Below are 18039 nucleotides of genomic sequence, written 5' to 3'. Positions count from 1 at the left end.
AGTTTGTTTCTCATTGTAAAATATATTATACTTGAAATAACTTATAAACTTTATTAGGAGGAAAAGTAAATTACAAATGCATAAATTATATGTAAAGAGGTAGTACTTTATTTTTTAAGGTGAACTTTTACCTATTTTTGTTTTTGTCTATTTTTCCCTGAAATTTTTTCCCAAAAATTTAATCCCTAGACCATAAGCTGTGAACACTTAAGTCTGAACCAAAAGTTATTTGTCTCACCATGAATTCTCCATAATGTATACAGTATATAAAATAAAATATGTACATTAAAAATAAAAAAAGAAAAACAATAGACGAAATCAATATAAATAAGCCTTTTTTGATAGTGAAATTTACAAAGCTTTAGGTAAACTAAGGAATAAAAGACAAGACTCAGATGACTACAATTAGAAATGAAAGGAGGGCATTATAACTGATGTCACAGAAATAAGGATTATAAGAGACTACTATGAAGAATTATATACCAACAAATTGGATAACATGGAACAGACGAACAAATCAAAAGAAAAAAATACAACCTACTAAAGCTGAACCAAGAAGATATAGAAAGCCTGTTTAAACAGACCAATAACAAATAAGGAGATTAGATCAGTAACCAAAAATCTCCCATATGGCTTCACAGATGAATTCTACCAAATATTTGAAGAAGTAATACCATCAAAATCTCAATGTCATTATTTGTACAGAAACAGAAAACAAAATCCTAAAATTTATATGAACAAAAGACCCTGAACAACATGTCAGTGTTGAACAAAAACAACAAAGCTGGAAGCATCAGACCTCCTGATTTCAAAACACATAATAAAACCCAACAGCCCAAAGAATATGGAACTGGAATAAAGACAGATATCTATACCAAAGGAATAAAATAGGGAGCCTAGAAATAAACGCATATATATAATCAACTGATCTTTGACAAGGGTTGTGTAAGTTCCTGATCTATATTTTCTCTTATTTAGTAAGTTGCCTTTTCCTTCTACATATTGTTTGTGTTGCTGTGCAGAAGTCCTTGTTTTATTGTATTCCAACTGTGTATCTTTTCCTTTGTTGTCTGTGCTTTTTGGTGTCACAGACAAAAGAATAGGTTCTCCAATAAATGGCACTGGGGAAACTGAATATCCACATACAGAAGAAAGATACTGGACCCTTATTTCACAGAATAAACAAAAAATCAACTCAAAATGGATTAAAGACAAACATAAGATCTAAAACCATAAAACAACTAGAAGAATATGGAGAAAATACTTCTTGACATTCATTGTGGTCATAAATCTTAGCCGAGTGCAACTATAGGCTAAACCCTGTGAGTCTTCCTAATGAATCGCTGAACCTAAGGGTGGTTTTATGGACCCTGAAACAGTCTGAAATTTCAGTTACTTTATTTACACCTTTTCTGCTATGACAAATGACTTTCATATTTGCCTCATATTTGCATGGCTACATTTTTTATATAATTCTATGCATGCTAGGTATAAGGCCCTCCTTTCTCTCCTAGCTACAAGGAAGTGTATTATCATATAAATAGGTTGCAGTCTAGTCATTTAAAAAATAATAGTATATGCTCATAAATGCTTATGTTAGCTAATGTTCTAAATACTTTATATACATGTTAATTCATTGAATTCCCCCAAACAACCTTAATCATTATTCCCTCTATTTTGAGTTAAGGAGCATTTAAGAAAATCTTAGCACAGATTACCCCATTTTATATAGCCAGCAAGTGGTAGAGCTAGGACTGGAATCTGCCTCGAGAGTCAAAGACTTTAGCTACTGCTAGATGCAACCTCCCTTTGAAGAAAATTATTCATAAAATTTGGTATTTAATTATTATTAATAATAATATACAATTAACTCCAGTCGACCTTTGTAAGTCAAACTAAAACATCATAACACTGATTGAGAACTTCTACTCTCACATAGCATCAAGCACCGTCCTTAAGGTTGGATAAACTTATAAGTAAAAGAAGTTTATTTGACTCATAGTTCTGGAGGATCAAAGGCATGGCACCAGCATCAGTTTGGCTCTGATCCAGCAATCCCACTACTGGTTATATATCTAAAAGGCAGGAACATGTATCAAAGAGACACCCATACCACCATATTTATAGCAGCACTATTCACAATAGCCAAACTATAGAATCAATCAAGGTGTCCATTATCAGACGAATGGATAAAGAAAATCTAGCATATATATACAATGGAATGTTATTCAGCTATTAAAAAAGAATGAAATTCTACCATTTGTAGCAAAAAGGATGCAACTGAGGACATCCTGTGGAGTAAATAAGCACGACCTAGAAAGACAAATATTATATGTTCTCCCTTACATATGGGAGTTAAAAATTTTTAAAAAATAAAAAAAAACAAAGAAATGCTTATATCAGTATTGCTGCAACTACAGTTTTATCAAATTTTGTTTTATATCTTTGTCAAACTAACAGTTAAGAACGTTATACTACTATAGTTTTAATTATCTGTGATTATTTTGTAATTTACTATATATAGGTGAAACAGTCAATTTTCCATTTGATTATTGCTTACAGCCCTTAACTATATTTCTTCAAAGAGTCTTTTTGCTTTTAACTTGACTATAATGAAAATTAAAAATATGCTATCTCAAATGTGAATGAGAGAAGGGGAAAGTGCTAAATATTTGAATATATGAAACTACCACACCTAAAAATCTAATGAAAGCAAGATTTTATGGAACTATACACTATTTGACATTCACAACTACAAAATCAGCTGGGCCTCTGCACCCAGCAATCTTATTTTCTCAGTCCATTTGCTTTCCAACTATCCTAGAAAATTATATCATATATCCTTTTCCCTCAAACTTCCAACACGTCCTTGCTTCCAATTTCACTGAAGAAACTGAACCATGAGAAACAAGGTTTCCACAACCCTGCCAGCATCTGTGCCCATTTCATAGTACTTTTATGACGGCAGATAAAGTTCCTTATCAAGGTGAGCTTCTCCCATGACATCAGTGTCTATATTCTCTCCCCACTGAAAGATTTCCAGGAAGTTCTCTTAGCAGTACTCCTCTCTCTTTCCTGTACTGTTAGTCGTCCCCTCTCTACTGGATCATTTCTATAAGCATACAAACATTGTTTCTTCCATTTCTGGAAAAACATTCTCTTGATCTAAACCCCATCTAGTTGCCACTCTACTTCCCCTTTCCTTTTCACAGTAAAACTCCTTGAAAAAGTTGTCACATAGGCTCCAAAACAATAATAACAAGGACTTCAACACTCCACTATCATCAATGAACCAATCAACAAGACAAAAAAAACAACAAAGAAACAATGGAACTAATCTACACTATGGATCCAAAGGTATTTAATTAATATCTACAGAACATTTCATCCCACAGCTGCAGAATACACATTCTTTTCATTACTGCATGGAACGTTCTCTAGGATAGACCATAAGCTAGGCCATTAAGCAAGTCTCAACAAATTCAATAAACCTGAAATCATACCATGTATCTTCTGAACACAATGGAATGAAGCTGAAAATTAACAATAAATTCTAGAAAATATACAAACACATGGAGACTGAACAACATGCTGCTGAATGAACCTTGGGTCACAGAAGATATCAAAGAAGAAACTAAAAAATTCCTAGAAATGAATGAAAATGACATCACAACATATAAAAACTTATGGATATATCAAAAGCAGTGTTAAAAGGGAAGTTTATAGCAATTAGTGCCTACATCAAGAAACTTCAAGGGCATCAAATAAATTATGTAACAACACATCTCAAGGACCTAGGAAAACAAGAACAAACCAAACCTCAAATTAGTAGGAGGAAAAAATAATTAGAATTAGAGAAGAGATAACCAAAAGTGAAACAACAAAATGATACAAAAGAGCAGTGAAATGAAGAGCTGGTTTTCAGAAAAAAATTTTAAAGGCTGATACAACATTGGCCCAAATAACAAAAAAAGTTGGGGAGGACTCAAATTAATAAAATCAGAGATGATAGATCTGGCTGAAGAGCCCATGAGAGTATTTTAGGCATAGAAAGCCAAGACACTCTGGCAAAAAAAAAAAAAAGGACCTAAATGAAAGACCTCTGAGAGTGAGATCCCAGTAAAAAGAACGGGCCATCAAAGAAGGAGGTACCTTTCTCTGAAGGCAGGAGAGAACTTCCACTTTGACTATGACCTTATCTAAATAAGATCGAAGTCGGCGAACTCAAAAGGCTTCCATAGCCTTGGCAACTCATGACTAGAGCCTAAGGAGATTACTGATGCCATAAACAAGAGTGTCAAATTGTTAAGTCAACAATAGGAGTCACTGTGTACTTACTCCTCATATGGGATCTCTGTCCTTAATGTGTTGTCCAATGTGAATTAATGCTATAACTAGTACTGAAACAGTATTTTACACTTTATGTTCTATGTGGGTGCAAACTAATGAAATATTCATTTAATATATTCTAAATTGATCTTCTGTATATAAAGATAATTGAAAATGAAGAAAAAATCAGAGATGATAAAGGAAATGTAACAACAGACACCACAGAAATAAAAAGAATCATAAGAAATTACTACAAAGAGTTGTATGCCAACAAATTGGAAAATGTAGAAGAAATGAATAGATTTCTGTTCACGTACAATCTATTAAAATTGAGTCAGGAAGACACAGAAAACCTAAATAGACAATAACCAAGATGAGGAATAAATCAGTAATAAAGACTCTCTCAACAAAGAAAAGCTTGGGCCAGGCAGCTTCACTGTTGAATTCTACCAATCCTTTAAAGAAGAACCAATTCCAATTCTTCTCAACTATTTAAAACAATTGAAAGTTAAGGAATCCTCCCAAACTCCTTCTATGAGTCCATTATCACCTTAATTCCAAAACCAAAAAGGATACAACAAAGAAAGAGAACTATAGACCAATATCCTGAATGAAAAAGATACAAAAATCCTAAACAAAATACTACCAAATAGAATCCACCATCACATCAGAAAGATCATTCAGTATATAATGATTAAGTGATCAGTTCAACAGGAAGATGTGACTACTATAAATGTATATGCTCCTAATTACAGGGCACTTGGCTATTTAAAAGAAATGTTAGTGGATCTAAAGGGAGACATAGACTTCAATACAATTGTAATGGGGAAACCAATATCCTACTTTCAACAATGGGCAGATCAACCAGACAGAAAATCAGCAAGGCAACAACAGAGTTAATCAACACTGTAGCCCAAATGGATCTAACAGATACCTACAAAACTGTCCCTCCTACAGCTGCAGAATACACATTCTTCTTATCAGTGCATGGAACTTTCTCTAGGATAGACCACATGATAGGCCATAAAGCAAGTCTCAGCAATTTTTTTTAAATGACATAATACTGTGCATCTTATTTGAGCACAATAGAATGAAGCTAGAAATCAATAATTCAAGAAGCTCTAAACATATGAAAACACATGGAGATTGAACAACATACTCCTGAATGAAAATGGGTCACTGAAGAAATCAAAAGAAAAATAAAAAAATTTCTGGAAATGAGTGAAGATGACAATACAACATATCAAAATTTATAGGATACAACAAAAACCAGCTCATTTTCCTGATCTTTAAATTGTTTTTTTTTAGATTCAATCTTGTTGATTTCTTCTCTAATTTTAATTATTTCTTTTATTCTACTAGTTTTGTGTTTGGTTTGCTGTTGTTTTTCTAGATCCTTGTGATGCATTGATAGCTCATTTATTTGGTTCCTTTCCAATTTCTTGATGTAGGCACCAATTGCTAAACACTTCCTCTTAACACTCTTTTTGTTGTTTATGTGACAAGACTAGTGTCTCCTAATACTAACTGATAAAAAAGAGAGAGAATGATCCAACATGGGAAGCAGGATACACAGCAGACTCATAGAATGGCAGATGCCCTAAACAGCACTCTGGCCTCAGAATCAGCCCTTAAGGCATTCAGATCCAGCTAAAAATCCCATGAGAGTTTCTCAGGCATGGAAAGCCAAGACACTGTGGCAAAAAAAAAAAAAATTACCTAAATTGAAGATCTCTGTGAGTGAGATACCAGTGCAAAGAATGGGCCATCAAAGAAGGAGGGACCTTTCTCTGAAGTGAGGAGAGAACTTCCACTTTGACTGTGGCCTTGTCTAAATAAGGTGGGAGTTTGTGAACTCAAGAGGCTTCCATAGCCTTGGCAACTCATGACAAGAGCCTCAGGTGATTACTGACGCCATAAATAAGAGTGTCAATTGTTAAATCAGTAGTGGGAGTCACTGTGCACTTACTCCCTATGTAGGATCTCTGTCCTTAATGTGTTGTACTATGCGAATTAATGGTAAAACTAGTACTCAAACAGTACTTTATACTTTGTATATCTGTGTGGGTGCAAACTATTGAAATCTTTACTTAGTATGCACTAAGTTGATCTTCTGTATATAAAGATAACTGAAAATGAATCTTGATGAAGAATGGGATGGGAGAGGGAGTAGGAGATGGGATGGTTGCAGGTGGGAGGGAGGTTATAGGGGGAAAAGCTGCTATATTCTAAAAGTTGTACTTTCGAAATTTATATTTATTAAATAAAAGTTAAAAAAGTAAAAAAATAGAAATGTAGACCAGAATAGAAGCCCCAGAAATGAATCCATGCATCCATAACTATCTAATCTTCGACAAACAAGCTAAAATAAATCCCTTGAGAAAGGACAGTCACTTCAACAAATGTTGTTGGGAAAACTGGGTCTATGCATTCAGAAGTATAAAACAAGGCTCCTGACTTAAATCTTATACAAAAATCAACTCAAAATGGATCATGGATCTATATGAATGACCTGATACCATCAAATTACTACAGAAAAACATTGGGAAAACTCTGTAAGATTTTGGCATAGGCAAAGGCTTCTTGGGAAAGACCTTGGAAGGACAGTCAGTAAAAGCAACAATAGATAAACAGTTACATCAAACTCTGAAGCTTCTGCACTACAAAGGAAACACTCAACAACATGAAGAGATGACCAACAGAATTGGAGAAAATATCTGCAAACTATGCAACTGATAGAGGATTAATATCCAGGATCTATAAAGAACTCAAGAAACTCAGCAACAACAAAACAAGCAATTTAGTTAAGAAATGAGCAAAGGACACAAACAGGCATTGTTCAAAGAACACAATACAGATAGAAAAACAGAAACATGAAAAAAAAATGCTCAGTGTCAGCAATCTTCAGGGAAATGCCAATAATAACCATATTAAGGTTTCCCCTCACCCCAGTTAGAATGACTATCATCCAAAAATCAAAAAATAATAAATGTTGGCAAGGATGTGGGAGAAAAAGGTACCCTAACCACTGTTGGTGGGAATGTATACCAGTATCACCGTTATGGAAGACAGTACAGATATTCCTGAGAAATCTGAAAATAGATCTACTATATGACCTGGTCATCCCACTCCTGGGAATTTACCCAAATGATATGAAAGCAGCATATGTTTATTGTAGCTCAATTCACAATAACTAAGACATAGAATCAACCCAGATATCCATCAACTGACGACTGGATAAAGAAAATGCAGTACACACACACACACACACACACACGTACTATGGAATGCTACTCAGCCATAAAAAAGAATCTTTTGCAACAAAATAGATGCAACTGGAAACCATTATGCTCAGTAAAATAAGCCAGTCTCAAACAGACAAATATGTTTTCTCTGATATGTGGTAGCTAATATAAAATACAAAAAATACATAGGAATGAAGTGGACATCTTGTGATTTGATTGGTGGTTGTAGTCCTTGTTTATGCTTCTTCAAACAGTGGCCTTCCTACTTTTACTTGTTGAATATTATGGTTAGTAGTGCATCAAGTCTGTGATTACATAGTAGATTGAAATTATTTTTGTAAAAGATAAAGAAAAAAGAAAAAAAGGATGGAAGGGGATTGAGGGTGGGAGAAAAGGAAGGTAGGAAGTATGATAATCCTCTTAGAAGTCTACGTGGGAAATACATGAAATCTGTTCTCTTTATATTAATAAAATTTTTTAAAAAGAGTTGTCAGTTTTATCTTCATTTCCATCCTCTATTTCCCTCACAGCTGTTGTGATCTGATATGCCATATATATTTCTTTGTAGACTCCAACCTGTTGTCCAATTTAAATTCCACAGAAGCAAGTGGAGTTTCTCTTTGGTTGGTCACTTGGTTCTGTTTTCTGTTTTGTTTTATCTACTGTGACATGTCCATCACCTAGAAAGTGTCTAAAACATATGAGACACTCAAGAAACATTTATTGTTGAAAGAAATACTTGTTGAATGAGTAAGCACATCTTTATTTAAGTAAGATATATGTTTTTTTCTTTTTTTAAAAAAAGATTTATTTATCTGAAAGGCAGAGTGAGAGTGATAGGAGAGAGGGAGACAGAGAGAGAGAGGTCTTCACTAGTTCATTTTGCAAATGGCCACAAAGGCCAGTGCTGGGCCAGGCTGAATCCAGGAACCAGGAGCTTCTTTTGGGCACTCCAATGTGTGTGGCAGAGGCCCAGAACTTGGGCCATCGTCTGCTGCTTTCCCAGGTGCATTAGCAGGGATCAGAATTGGAGCACCAGGGGCTCAAACTGGCACCCACATGGGATACAAGTGCTGTAGGCTGCAACTTAACCTGCTGTGCCACAGAGCTAGCCCCAAGTGATAGGTTTTTAATATGTGCATTACTACCCAGTCCAATGTACTATTTATCTGTTTGCTTTTCAACTGCTTAAGAAAGGATACTATCAATCTTTTGTATTTTGCTAAAACTTTGAGGTTCTATAACATAGTGAACAAGGTCCAAAAAAGCACTTTGCTGCTACAAAAAGTATAAATAATAGAGAATTAAGATTTGCAGAATTAAGATTTGCAGTGAGGCTGGAAAATACGGAAACACAAAGAATCAAAATAAACTCATATTAATGCTATTTTTCTATTATCTTTTAGAAGTGCCCTCGTATTTGAAAATATATATCCCATCCTAAAATGAATTATTTTAGCAAAAGTAAAATCCTAAAGATTAACAAATTTTAAAATTCAGTACATATTTCATCTGTTAATCATTTGACTAAATTTAGAGGTTGACCCTCTAATCATTAATTAATATACTGAAAACTCCATAAAACATTCATATTATTCAAAGGAAAAATAATTATGAAATTTTGGTGAGGGGTTGAAATGAAAATTACTAATAGACATCATACATAATAATCCACAGAACTTCTCTTGTAAACAACAGCAGTATGAAAATGCAAAGATAATATGAATAAGCAAAGTCATTAATATTTGCATTGATAACTATTGCTTGTACAGTCTAGTTTTCATCAAAGAAATATTTAGGTTTTTATTAAAAATGTTCATTTTTAATAGAAATTTTAAATCTTGATCTTCATTTCAAATTCCACAGTCAATAACAGTTTACCTGCTCATAGGCCCCAATCTTGATTGCTGTCTCTGGTGCAATTTTAAAAACATTTACACCATTTCCTCGCCAAAGAGAAAGAATACCTCCCTCTTTTACCATCTGCTCAAATCCACTAATCAATTTCATTCTCCTTGTCTTTAAACTTTGAACCTAGAAACAAATAGCAGATTGAATGTTTTATCAATTTATTTTCCAGGCAATAGAGCATAGGTTTTGCTATTTCTAATGAAACAATTAGACTCAATGTATAAATCCATGATTTTCAACATCATCTTCATTTTCCTTCAGAAACATATAAAATTAATACATTAATTTTGCTCTTGTCCCCAAATACATACTTAAAAGTTACAGTAGTCCTCTGTTATTTGCACCTTTGCTTTCTGCAAGCTTGCTTTCTACAGTTTCCAGTTTAAAAATATTACATAGAAAATTTCAGAAATAGGCAATTCATAAGTTTTAAATTGCACAGCATTCTGAATAGTGAGATAAAATCTCAACCATCCCCCTCCATCTTGCCCTGGATGTGAATAAACTCTGGCCAACATATTCACACCTCTACTTGTCCCTTGGTCACTTAGCAGTAGTTATCAGACCAACCGTCATGGCATTGCAGGATATGTGTTCAAATAAGCCTTATTTTGGGAGGAGAGAACTTCCACTGTGACTACGGCCTTGTCTAAATAAGATCAGAGCTGGTGAACTCAAAAGGCTTCCATAGCCTTAGCAACTCATGACAAGAGCCTCGGGTGATTATTGACGCCATAAATAAGAGTGTCAATTGTTAAATCAACAGGAGTCACTGTTGCACTTACTCCCCATGTAGGATCTCTGTCCTCAATGTGTTGTACTATGTGAATTAACAGTATAACTAGAACTCAAACAGTACTTTATACTTTGTATATCTGTGTGGGTGCAAACTGTTGAAATCTTTACTTAGTGTATACTAAATTGAATACTAAATTGATCTTCTGTATATAAAGATAATTGAAAATGAATCTTGATGTGAATGGGATGTGATGGGATGGTTACAGGTAGGAGGGAGGTTATGAGGGGAAAAAGCCACAGTAATCCAAAAGCTGTACTTTGGAAATTTATATTTATTAAATAAAAGTTTAAAAAATAAAAAATATCAAATCACTAAAAAAAAGCCTTATTTTACAAAATAATGGCTCCAAAACTCAAGCAGAGTGATGTTGCAAATCAGAATATGACAAACAGAAATTATAAAGTGCTTCTTTACATGAAAAGGTAAAAGTCACATAACTTATATTACAGGATATTGTTATAATTGTTCACTTTTATTATTAGCTATTGCTGATAATTTCCTACTGTCCCTAATTTTTACAATAAAGTTCATTGTAGGCACAAATGTATATATAGGAAGAAACACAATATGTTTAGGATTCAGTACTGTCTCTGGTTTCAAGAATCTACTGAGGGTCTTCCACAGATATGGGGGGAACACTGTAATCTAAACCACTGAAGAATAAAATAAGGAAGAAAAAATATCTTAATTATCAGAGAATTTCAGCGTAAAGGATTTGTGTTGTTGCTAACAAAATAAGACATGATTATTAAAAAGTGCATTGAAATATGCACTAAAAAAAGAAGGGATGAAAATACAACAAATTTTCAACAGTGGATTCTCCTAGGTTTTGTCATCCAAAATTGATACATTGACTTCCTAAACCTCATTGTTCAGAATACAACATTCTTTGGAGAAAGGGTCTTAATAGAGGCCAACAAGTTCAAGTGAGGTCTTTAGGGTGGGCCCTGATCTGACAGGCATCCTCATAAAAATGAAGAAATTTGGACACAAGGACATGACATACACAAAGGGAAGACAACGTGAAGAGACATATAGAGGAAATTGCCACGTCAAGGAGAGAGACTGGAAATGGATTATCCCATACTGCCCTCAGAAGGAACTAATTCACCAACACCTTCATTTCAGACTTGTAGCCTTCAGAACTGCAACACAGTAGATTTCTGTTATTTAATCCAGTTTTGGTTTTGTTATAGCAAACTAGTACACAAAGGTTCCACAAACAACTAATGTCATCCTGTAAGCTATCTATGTTCTCTCATTTTCTTAACATATTATTTTTGATAAGGAAAATGTTGTTTTAAGAAAGTAAAAAATCAAACCATTAATAAAATATTCCCTGTCAGTAATATAAAAAGATGATAATGAGAGAGCAAGGCAAAATAGCCATTCTCATCTCATATAGGTAGAACAAATCTGGAAAATAACTTACCAATACATATGAAAGTACTACAAAAATTCTGTGGAGGGACCAGAATTGTGGTATAGCAGGTTTAGCTGCCATCTGCAATGCTAGCATCCCATATGAGCACTGGTTCAAGTCCCAGTTGCTCCACTTCTGATCCAGTTCCCTGCTAATGTGCCTGGGAAGGAAGTGGAATATGGTCAAGTACTGGGGTCCCTGCTGCCCATGTAGGAGACAGGGATGGAGTTCCAGGCAACTGGCTTCAGTCTGGTCCAGCCCTGGCCTTTGCAGCCATGTGGGGAGGGGCCAGCAAATGGAAGATCTCTGTCTCTGCCCCTCTCTCTATAACACTGCTTTTCAAATAAATGAAAAGCTTTTTTAAAGTTTGTGGGAAAATGAAATAGATAAGTTTATTAGTGCATAAAATTTTGAAACTCATGCATAGGTTTTTCATAATACCCATTTTCCATAAACTTCTTAAAGACTCCTCATATGGATGGATTTCAAATTTTAAAACTTATTTATCTGAAAGGCAGAGTTAGAGAGAGAGCAATAGCTCTCTCCCAACTGCTGCTTCACTCCCCAAATGGCTGCAATAGCCAGGGCTGGGCCAGACCAAAGCTAGAAGCATAGAAGTCCATTCGCTTCTTCCACATGGGTGGTAGAGGTCCAACCACACAGGTCATCTTCGCTGCCTTCCCATGTTCATTGGCAGGGAGCTGGATTGAAGTGGAGCAGCCCAGACTCAAACTTGTGCTCATATGGGACACTGGAATCCTCATAGGCTAGGTGGTGGTTTAACCCACTGCACAAAAACGCTAACCCTCAAAAAATTTTTGTAGCAAGTTAAACTTATCTTTAACTCTAGTTTCCATATTTTGAAAATGCCCTCATCTTCACATGTGAAAGCAGAAATGTCCATATCATTACTTTAAAATATTTATATCATTATTTAAAATGTTCATACCACTAGGCAAATTTCTAGGAATTTTTCTCTACAAGTACAAAAAGAGTCATAAAAAGAGATCTCCATCATAAAATTATGAATAATTATTTTTAAAAGAGGAGTATTAAAAACCACCTGCATGTCTAGCAATAAGAAAAATTGAGAAAACAAATAAATATTGCATCGTCATTAAAAACTCTAGTTGAAGAACATGAAGTAACTATAAAAATATGTTCAGGTTATATTGTCAATCATAAAAATAACAAAAAGTAATTGCTACTCTGTAAAAAATGCCTTTACAAAAGTCTAAAAAGTAATTCACTGAAGTGTTAATAATGATGATTTTGGGTGATGAGAGGATAGACAACGTTTTGGCTTTCAGCTTTTCTATTTTCCAGATTTTTCTCAGCTGGCATATATATTCATTGTGTTCTAAAAATACAATGTATGAAATCTCAAGCAAATAACTATAGAAACTTTAATGCGACTTTGATAAAAGAGTAACAATGTTATTTATTCATCTTATTTCTACCAAAACCACAGCACACTCAATTTTTGAGCATTCACTAGATGCCAGAATTATGCTAAGCACTTTATAACATTAAATTTAATTCTTTTTTTTTATTTGACAAGTAGAGTTCTAGACAGCGAGAGAGAGACAGAAAGAAAGTCTCCCTTCCATTGGTTCACTCCCCAAATGGCCGCTACTGCTGGCACTGAGCCTATCCAAAGCCAGGAGCCAGGTGCTTCTTCTTGGTCTCCGATGCGGGTGCAGGAGCCCAAAACCTGGGCCATCCTCCACTGCCCTCCCGGACCACAGCAGAGAGCTGGACTGGAAGAGGAGCAACCGGGACCAGAACCCGGCGCCCATATGGGATGCTGGCACCGCAGGTGGAAGGTTAACCAAGTGAGCCACGGCGTCGGGGCGCCGGCCTAAGTTTAATTCTTAAAATAACCCTGTATGATGATCTCCTGGGAAGATGGACCTAACTGGGAGTGACCCGTGGACATAAAGTAGCAAAGCTTAAATTCAAACCCAGGGCTCTCTGACTCTTCATTTGCGTAAAATAACCTCTGGTCTTACAACACACATGTACTTCATAATACTCCTCTCAGTTGTGTGAGACTCAACAGTAATACCTCCATTAATAAAGAGGATAAGATCTAGTTAACCTACTCAGTGTAAAATATGTGTATAACTGAAAGGAATGAGATCCAATAGCATTAAAGGACAGAGACTCCCTCCTTTCTTTCCTTCCTCTTGCCTCTCATTACATTATTATTCTCTCCCCATTTCTCACTTATCTTTCTTCTATCACCTTCCTTTTTTTCCTATTTCTTCTCTAGTTCCTTTCCTTTTCTGTCTCCCACCTCTTCCTCTTCCTATCCAGTCCCTGATTCCTTTCTCTTTTCACTCTTTCCATGTTCTGCTATTTACTCCATTCATTTTCACTCTCCTAATCCACTGACCCATTTTCATCCCCTTGGAGAGCCCCTACCTATCCCTACAATATCCACATATGCCTTTCTGTCTTGTGCACAGCAAGTACACATAAGGGATAATTGTTGTCAATATCACCTTCACCATCATCACACATATAGATTGCTTATGTCTATAAGATCCTAGTGTATAACACATATGCTTTGCATCTTTGCATTTCTAGCAGCTAGCAAATGATGAGCACACAACAAATACATCTTCTTTATTTTTCCTCTTGATTCCCTCCCCATCCTTCTTCCCTTCCTGTATGTCTCCATCTCTGTGTAGCCCTGTACTATATTCATGTTTTTTCCTTTACAACTCATTTTTATTTTTTACAGATCCAGTTACTGTGGAAGCTGAATTTTTCTGTTTCTACCCACAACAGAAGATTTTCCACTCCTGATGTTTCCTAACAACTGGTTGAATTTATACCCCTGACTGAATGGAACACAGGCCACACACAAAATCAAACATGCAGAAGGATGATGGGGTGTTTTACTATCTTATGTCATTTAAAGTATATTCCCTACACAAAGCCTTAGCCAAGACATCACTAAATATTTATGTGAGAAATAATAAGCCAAGAAGAAACAGCATTTACTTTCTCTGAACATTCCTATAGTGTTATGTGTATCTTCTGTCTGGGTACACAGCACGTATATCACATTTTATTACATACATAATTTTATATTTTCCTGATTATACTCTAAATTCTCTAAAGGCAAAAATTATAACTAATGTAACTGCTGTAGCCTCTAATTCCTATTAAAGTATCTAATATATAATAAGCTTTAACTAAATAAGCATTACAAGTTTTACACAATTTATTTATATTTTATAATAATAACTTCACAATCCATGACCAAAATGTCACCAATATTACCCCAAAAAAGACAAACACTCAGATATGCAAGTTTAATTACAAATTTAAACTAGATTGTGGATTACTGATTTTTATATCTGTGTAAAGAAAGTATTCAGCGGAGCCGCCGCTGTGGCGCAGCCAGTTAACACCCTGGCCTGAAGCGCCAGCATCCCATATGGTGCCGGTTCTAGTCCCAGCTGCTCCACTTCTTATCTAGCTTTCTGCTATGGCATAGGAAACAGCGCAGGATGGCCCAACTCCCTGGGCCCCTGCACCCATGTGGGAGACCTGGAAGAAGCTCCTGGCTCCCGGCTTTGGATTGGCACAGTTCCGGCCATTGCGGCCATCTGGGGAGTGGACCATTGGACAGAAGACCTCTCTCTCTCTCTCTGTCTCTGCCTCTCCTCTCTGTGTAACTCTGACTTTCAAATAAATAAATAAATCTTTAAAAAAAAGTATTCAGCAATTATTAAATTTTAATTATGGATTTTATTAAGCCATACACTATTTAAAACTACTACTGACAATCTATTACTCATTGACATAAAGGTAACTGGACAATATATTATATACTATATACTATAACTTATCATACATGATTCTTTATACTTCACTCATGGATTTATTTCTGAAAAACCATTACTAACAGGGTGGTTTTATTAATATTCCAAAGAAAAATTAATTTGAATTACATAGCAGTATCTTTAATAAAATTAAGGAATCATTTAAATATTGAAAATTTAAAAATTTACAATTAAAAATATATAAAACTGTAATGAAAAGTCATATGAAATGTGCCAAAATGTTTAAGATAGTATTCAAGGGCTTTTCCAGTTACTTCAACTCTTACAGGCTGGGTAAGATGCGCCAACTACCTGCATCATGACTTTCAAGCGGTCAAAAGGTGCTGTGCATGTCCTTGCGACGGCACTAGCTATTCCTGCTGCCACCAAACGCTTCCACCAATCTCCAGACTGCTTTTCTTGTTCAGTAAATTCATCTGGAATGGCTATACTCTCTCCAATGTCAACTGCCTAATAAATGAAAAAGAGAGAGAGAGAGAGAGAGAAAAGAACAAGACAATAAAGTGCAAACACTTGACAAACTAAAAGGATAACTTTTTATAAAGACAAAATATAATTTTATAAGAACAAAAAAGTTACAGAATATTAACAATTTCTTGATACCTGTACTAGGCCAAATGGTTTATAATAACACCTGCCATATAAATTTCTGTTAACTTAAAGTTAGTGATAAAATTCTCAAACTATCTAGATAATCACTTTCATGAAAAATGTAAATCCCAAGAGCAGGAATCATGTCCTAGTCATTCACCACAGTATCTACCACACACTAGGTAAGAAATACATATCTTCAAATTTTCCTTGCTTCATTTAAACTTCTTAAAATTCATTGTACACTTAGTCTGAGTCAGAAATTTGTAGTTTGTTTTAAAAAATATCTGTGCTTTATTGAGTTCCACATTTTACTTTATTTTCAGTAATCACACATGCTCTTGCTAAGCCTATCCATTTGCCTAAATGTGAAAGCAGTGTAGTTCACAGGAAAGAGTGTCAGGCAACTCAGAGGATCTCAGTTCCATCACCTGTCAATCATCATGGGCAAATCACTTCTCTGCTGCTTAGTTTTCTTGACATCATTTACTTATTCAACTAATTTCTTATTTTCCAAGCACATTCTCACCTCAGAGCCTTCAGACTTGACTTTCTCTTTACCTAAAATATTTTTCCTTGGGTCTTTCCATCACTTCCTTTCTTATAATTAGCACAATCTTAAATGAGTTAGTTTCTTTTTTTTTTTTTTTTTTTTTTGCTTTATTGCTCTACTAGAAAGTCAACCCAACAAGAGCAGCAACTTGGTCTCTTGTGTAGTTGTAAACCTAGATGATGGTAATTTAAAGAGCTTGATTAAAAATTAAAGATAAAAATTAAAAATGTAAACTTAATTTCTCAACATAAGTTCCATAAAGTAAAAACACTTTGATATGCAATATTACAAGCCATTTATTTCATCCACACGAACTAAAGTTCCTGGAAATTTAACCATGTTAATATAATATATTTTACGTTACTCCCTGAAGAAAACTGGGTGCCTTATCAAGATTTTTTTGAATTATGGAACAAAAAAAGTCAGAAGGAGACAAATACGTATTATAAGTTGGGTGCCCTGTGATTTTCCAGAAAAAAACTTTTGCACAATTGCCCTTTTTGATGAGAGGATTGAGCGACTGCATGGTTGTAGTAGAGAGGACTCTTTGGTGGAACTTTCCAAGGCATCTTCTTGCTATAGCTTTGGCTAACTTTCTCAAAACCATCTCCTAATAAGCACATGTTATCATTCTTTGGCCCTCCTGAAGGTTAACAAACAAAATGCCTTGAGCATCCTAAAAACCTGTTGTGTTGACATTTGCTCTTACCAGTCCACTTCGGCTCTATCTGGACTACTCCCACCTCTTTGTCTTCAGGACCATACTGGGAAAGCCATGTTTCCCTTCCTGTTAAACTTTTCCAAGAAATGCTTCACCACCTTGATCTAATTCATTAAATTTCCATCAAAACTTCTGCTTTTGTCTTCAGTGATTCCAATCACAACAGTTTTAGCACTAATTGAGCAGCAAGTTTACTCTGCTTTTAATTTTTCAATCAGAATTTGTAAGCTAAACCCACTGAGATGTCTAGGGAATGGCTATTGTGTCAGCAGTTAACTGGAAGTCCTCTCAAATTAGGTAATGAACAAGATTAATTTTTCTTTGCAAATTGCTGTGAATGTTCTACTGCTTCAGGCTTTATTTTCCAACATCATCCAGCATGATGTTGGAAAAATTAGTTATCAATTTGTAAACTACTGATTTCTGTGAGGCATTGACCCCATAAACTTTCATAAGCCATCAATGATTTCACCACACTTTCTCCACCATAAAGCTGAGGCTTGTTCTTGTTCCAATTTTAAGAGAATTCATGTTTCTCTAACAAGGACTCTTTGAAACTTATGTCTTAGCCTAGTTAGTGCCTCAAACTAGGTCCTGTTCGGACATC

At 35.0% G+C, this 18039-nt stretch overlaps 1 protein-coding gene across 3 annotated transcripts in view; it reads right to left on the bottom strand.

The window, feature by feature from the left end:
• The window catches only part of LOC100344835 (mitochondrial adenyl nucleotide antiporter SLC25A24), a 73928-nt gene that overhangs the window by 19310 nt on the left and 36579 nt on the right, over positions 1-18039 (bottom strand). For all 3 annotated transcript variants that reach the window (XM_008264782.4, XM_002715453.5, XM_051856219.2), the window contains 2 exons: positions 15859-16017; positions 9456-9608 (listed from right to left, as the gene is read on the bottom strand). In XM_008264782.4, the coding sequence (XP_008263004.1) occupies positions 9456-9608; positions 15859-16017 (312 nt within the window). The remainder of the gene's footprint in view (positions 1-9455; positions 9609-15858; positions 16018-18039) is intronic.

This window comes from Oryctolagus cuniculus, chromosome 7 (assembly GCF_964237555.1).
Source record: "Oryctolagus cuniculus chromosome 7, mOryCun1.1, whole genome shotgun sequence".
NCBI lineage: Eukaryota > Metazoa > Chordata > Mammalia > Lagomorpha > Leporidae > Oryctolagus > Oryctolagus cuniculus.
The sequence above is the reverse complement of the archived record's forward strand: the minus strand, read 5'-3'. Positions and strand labels throughout refer to the sequence as shown.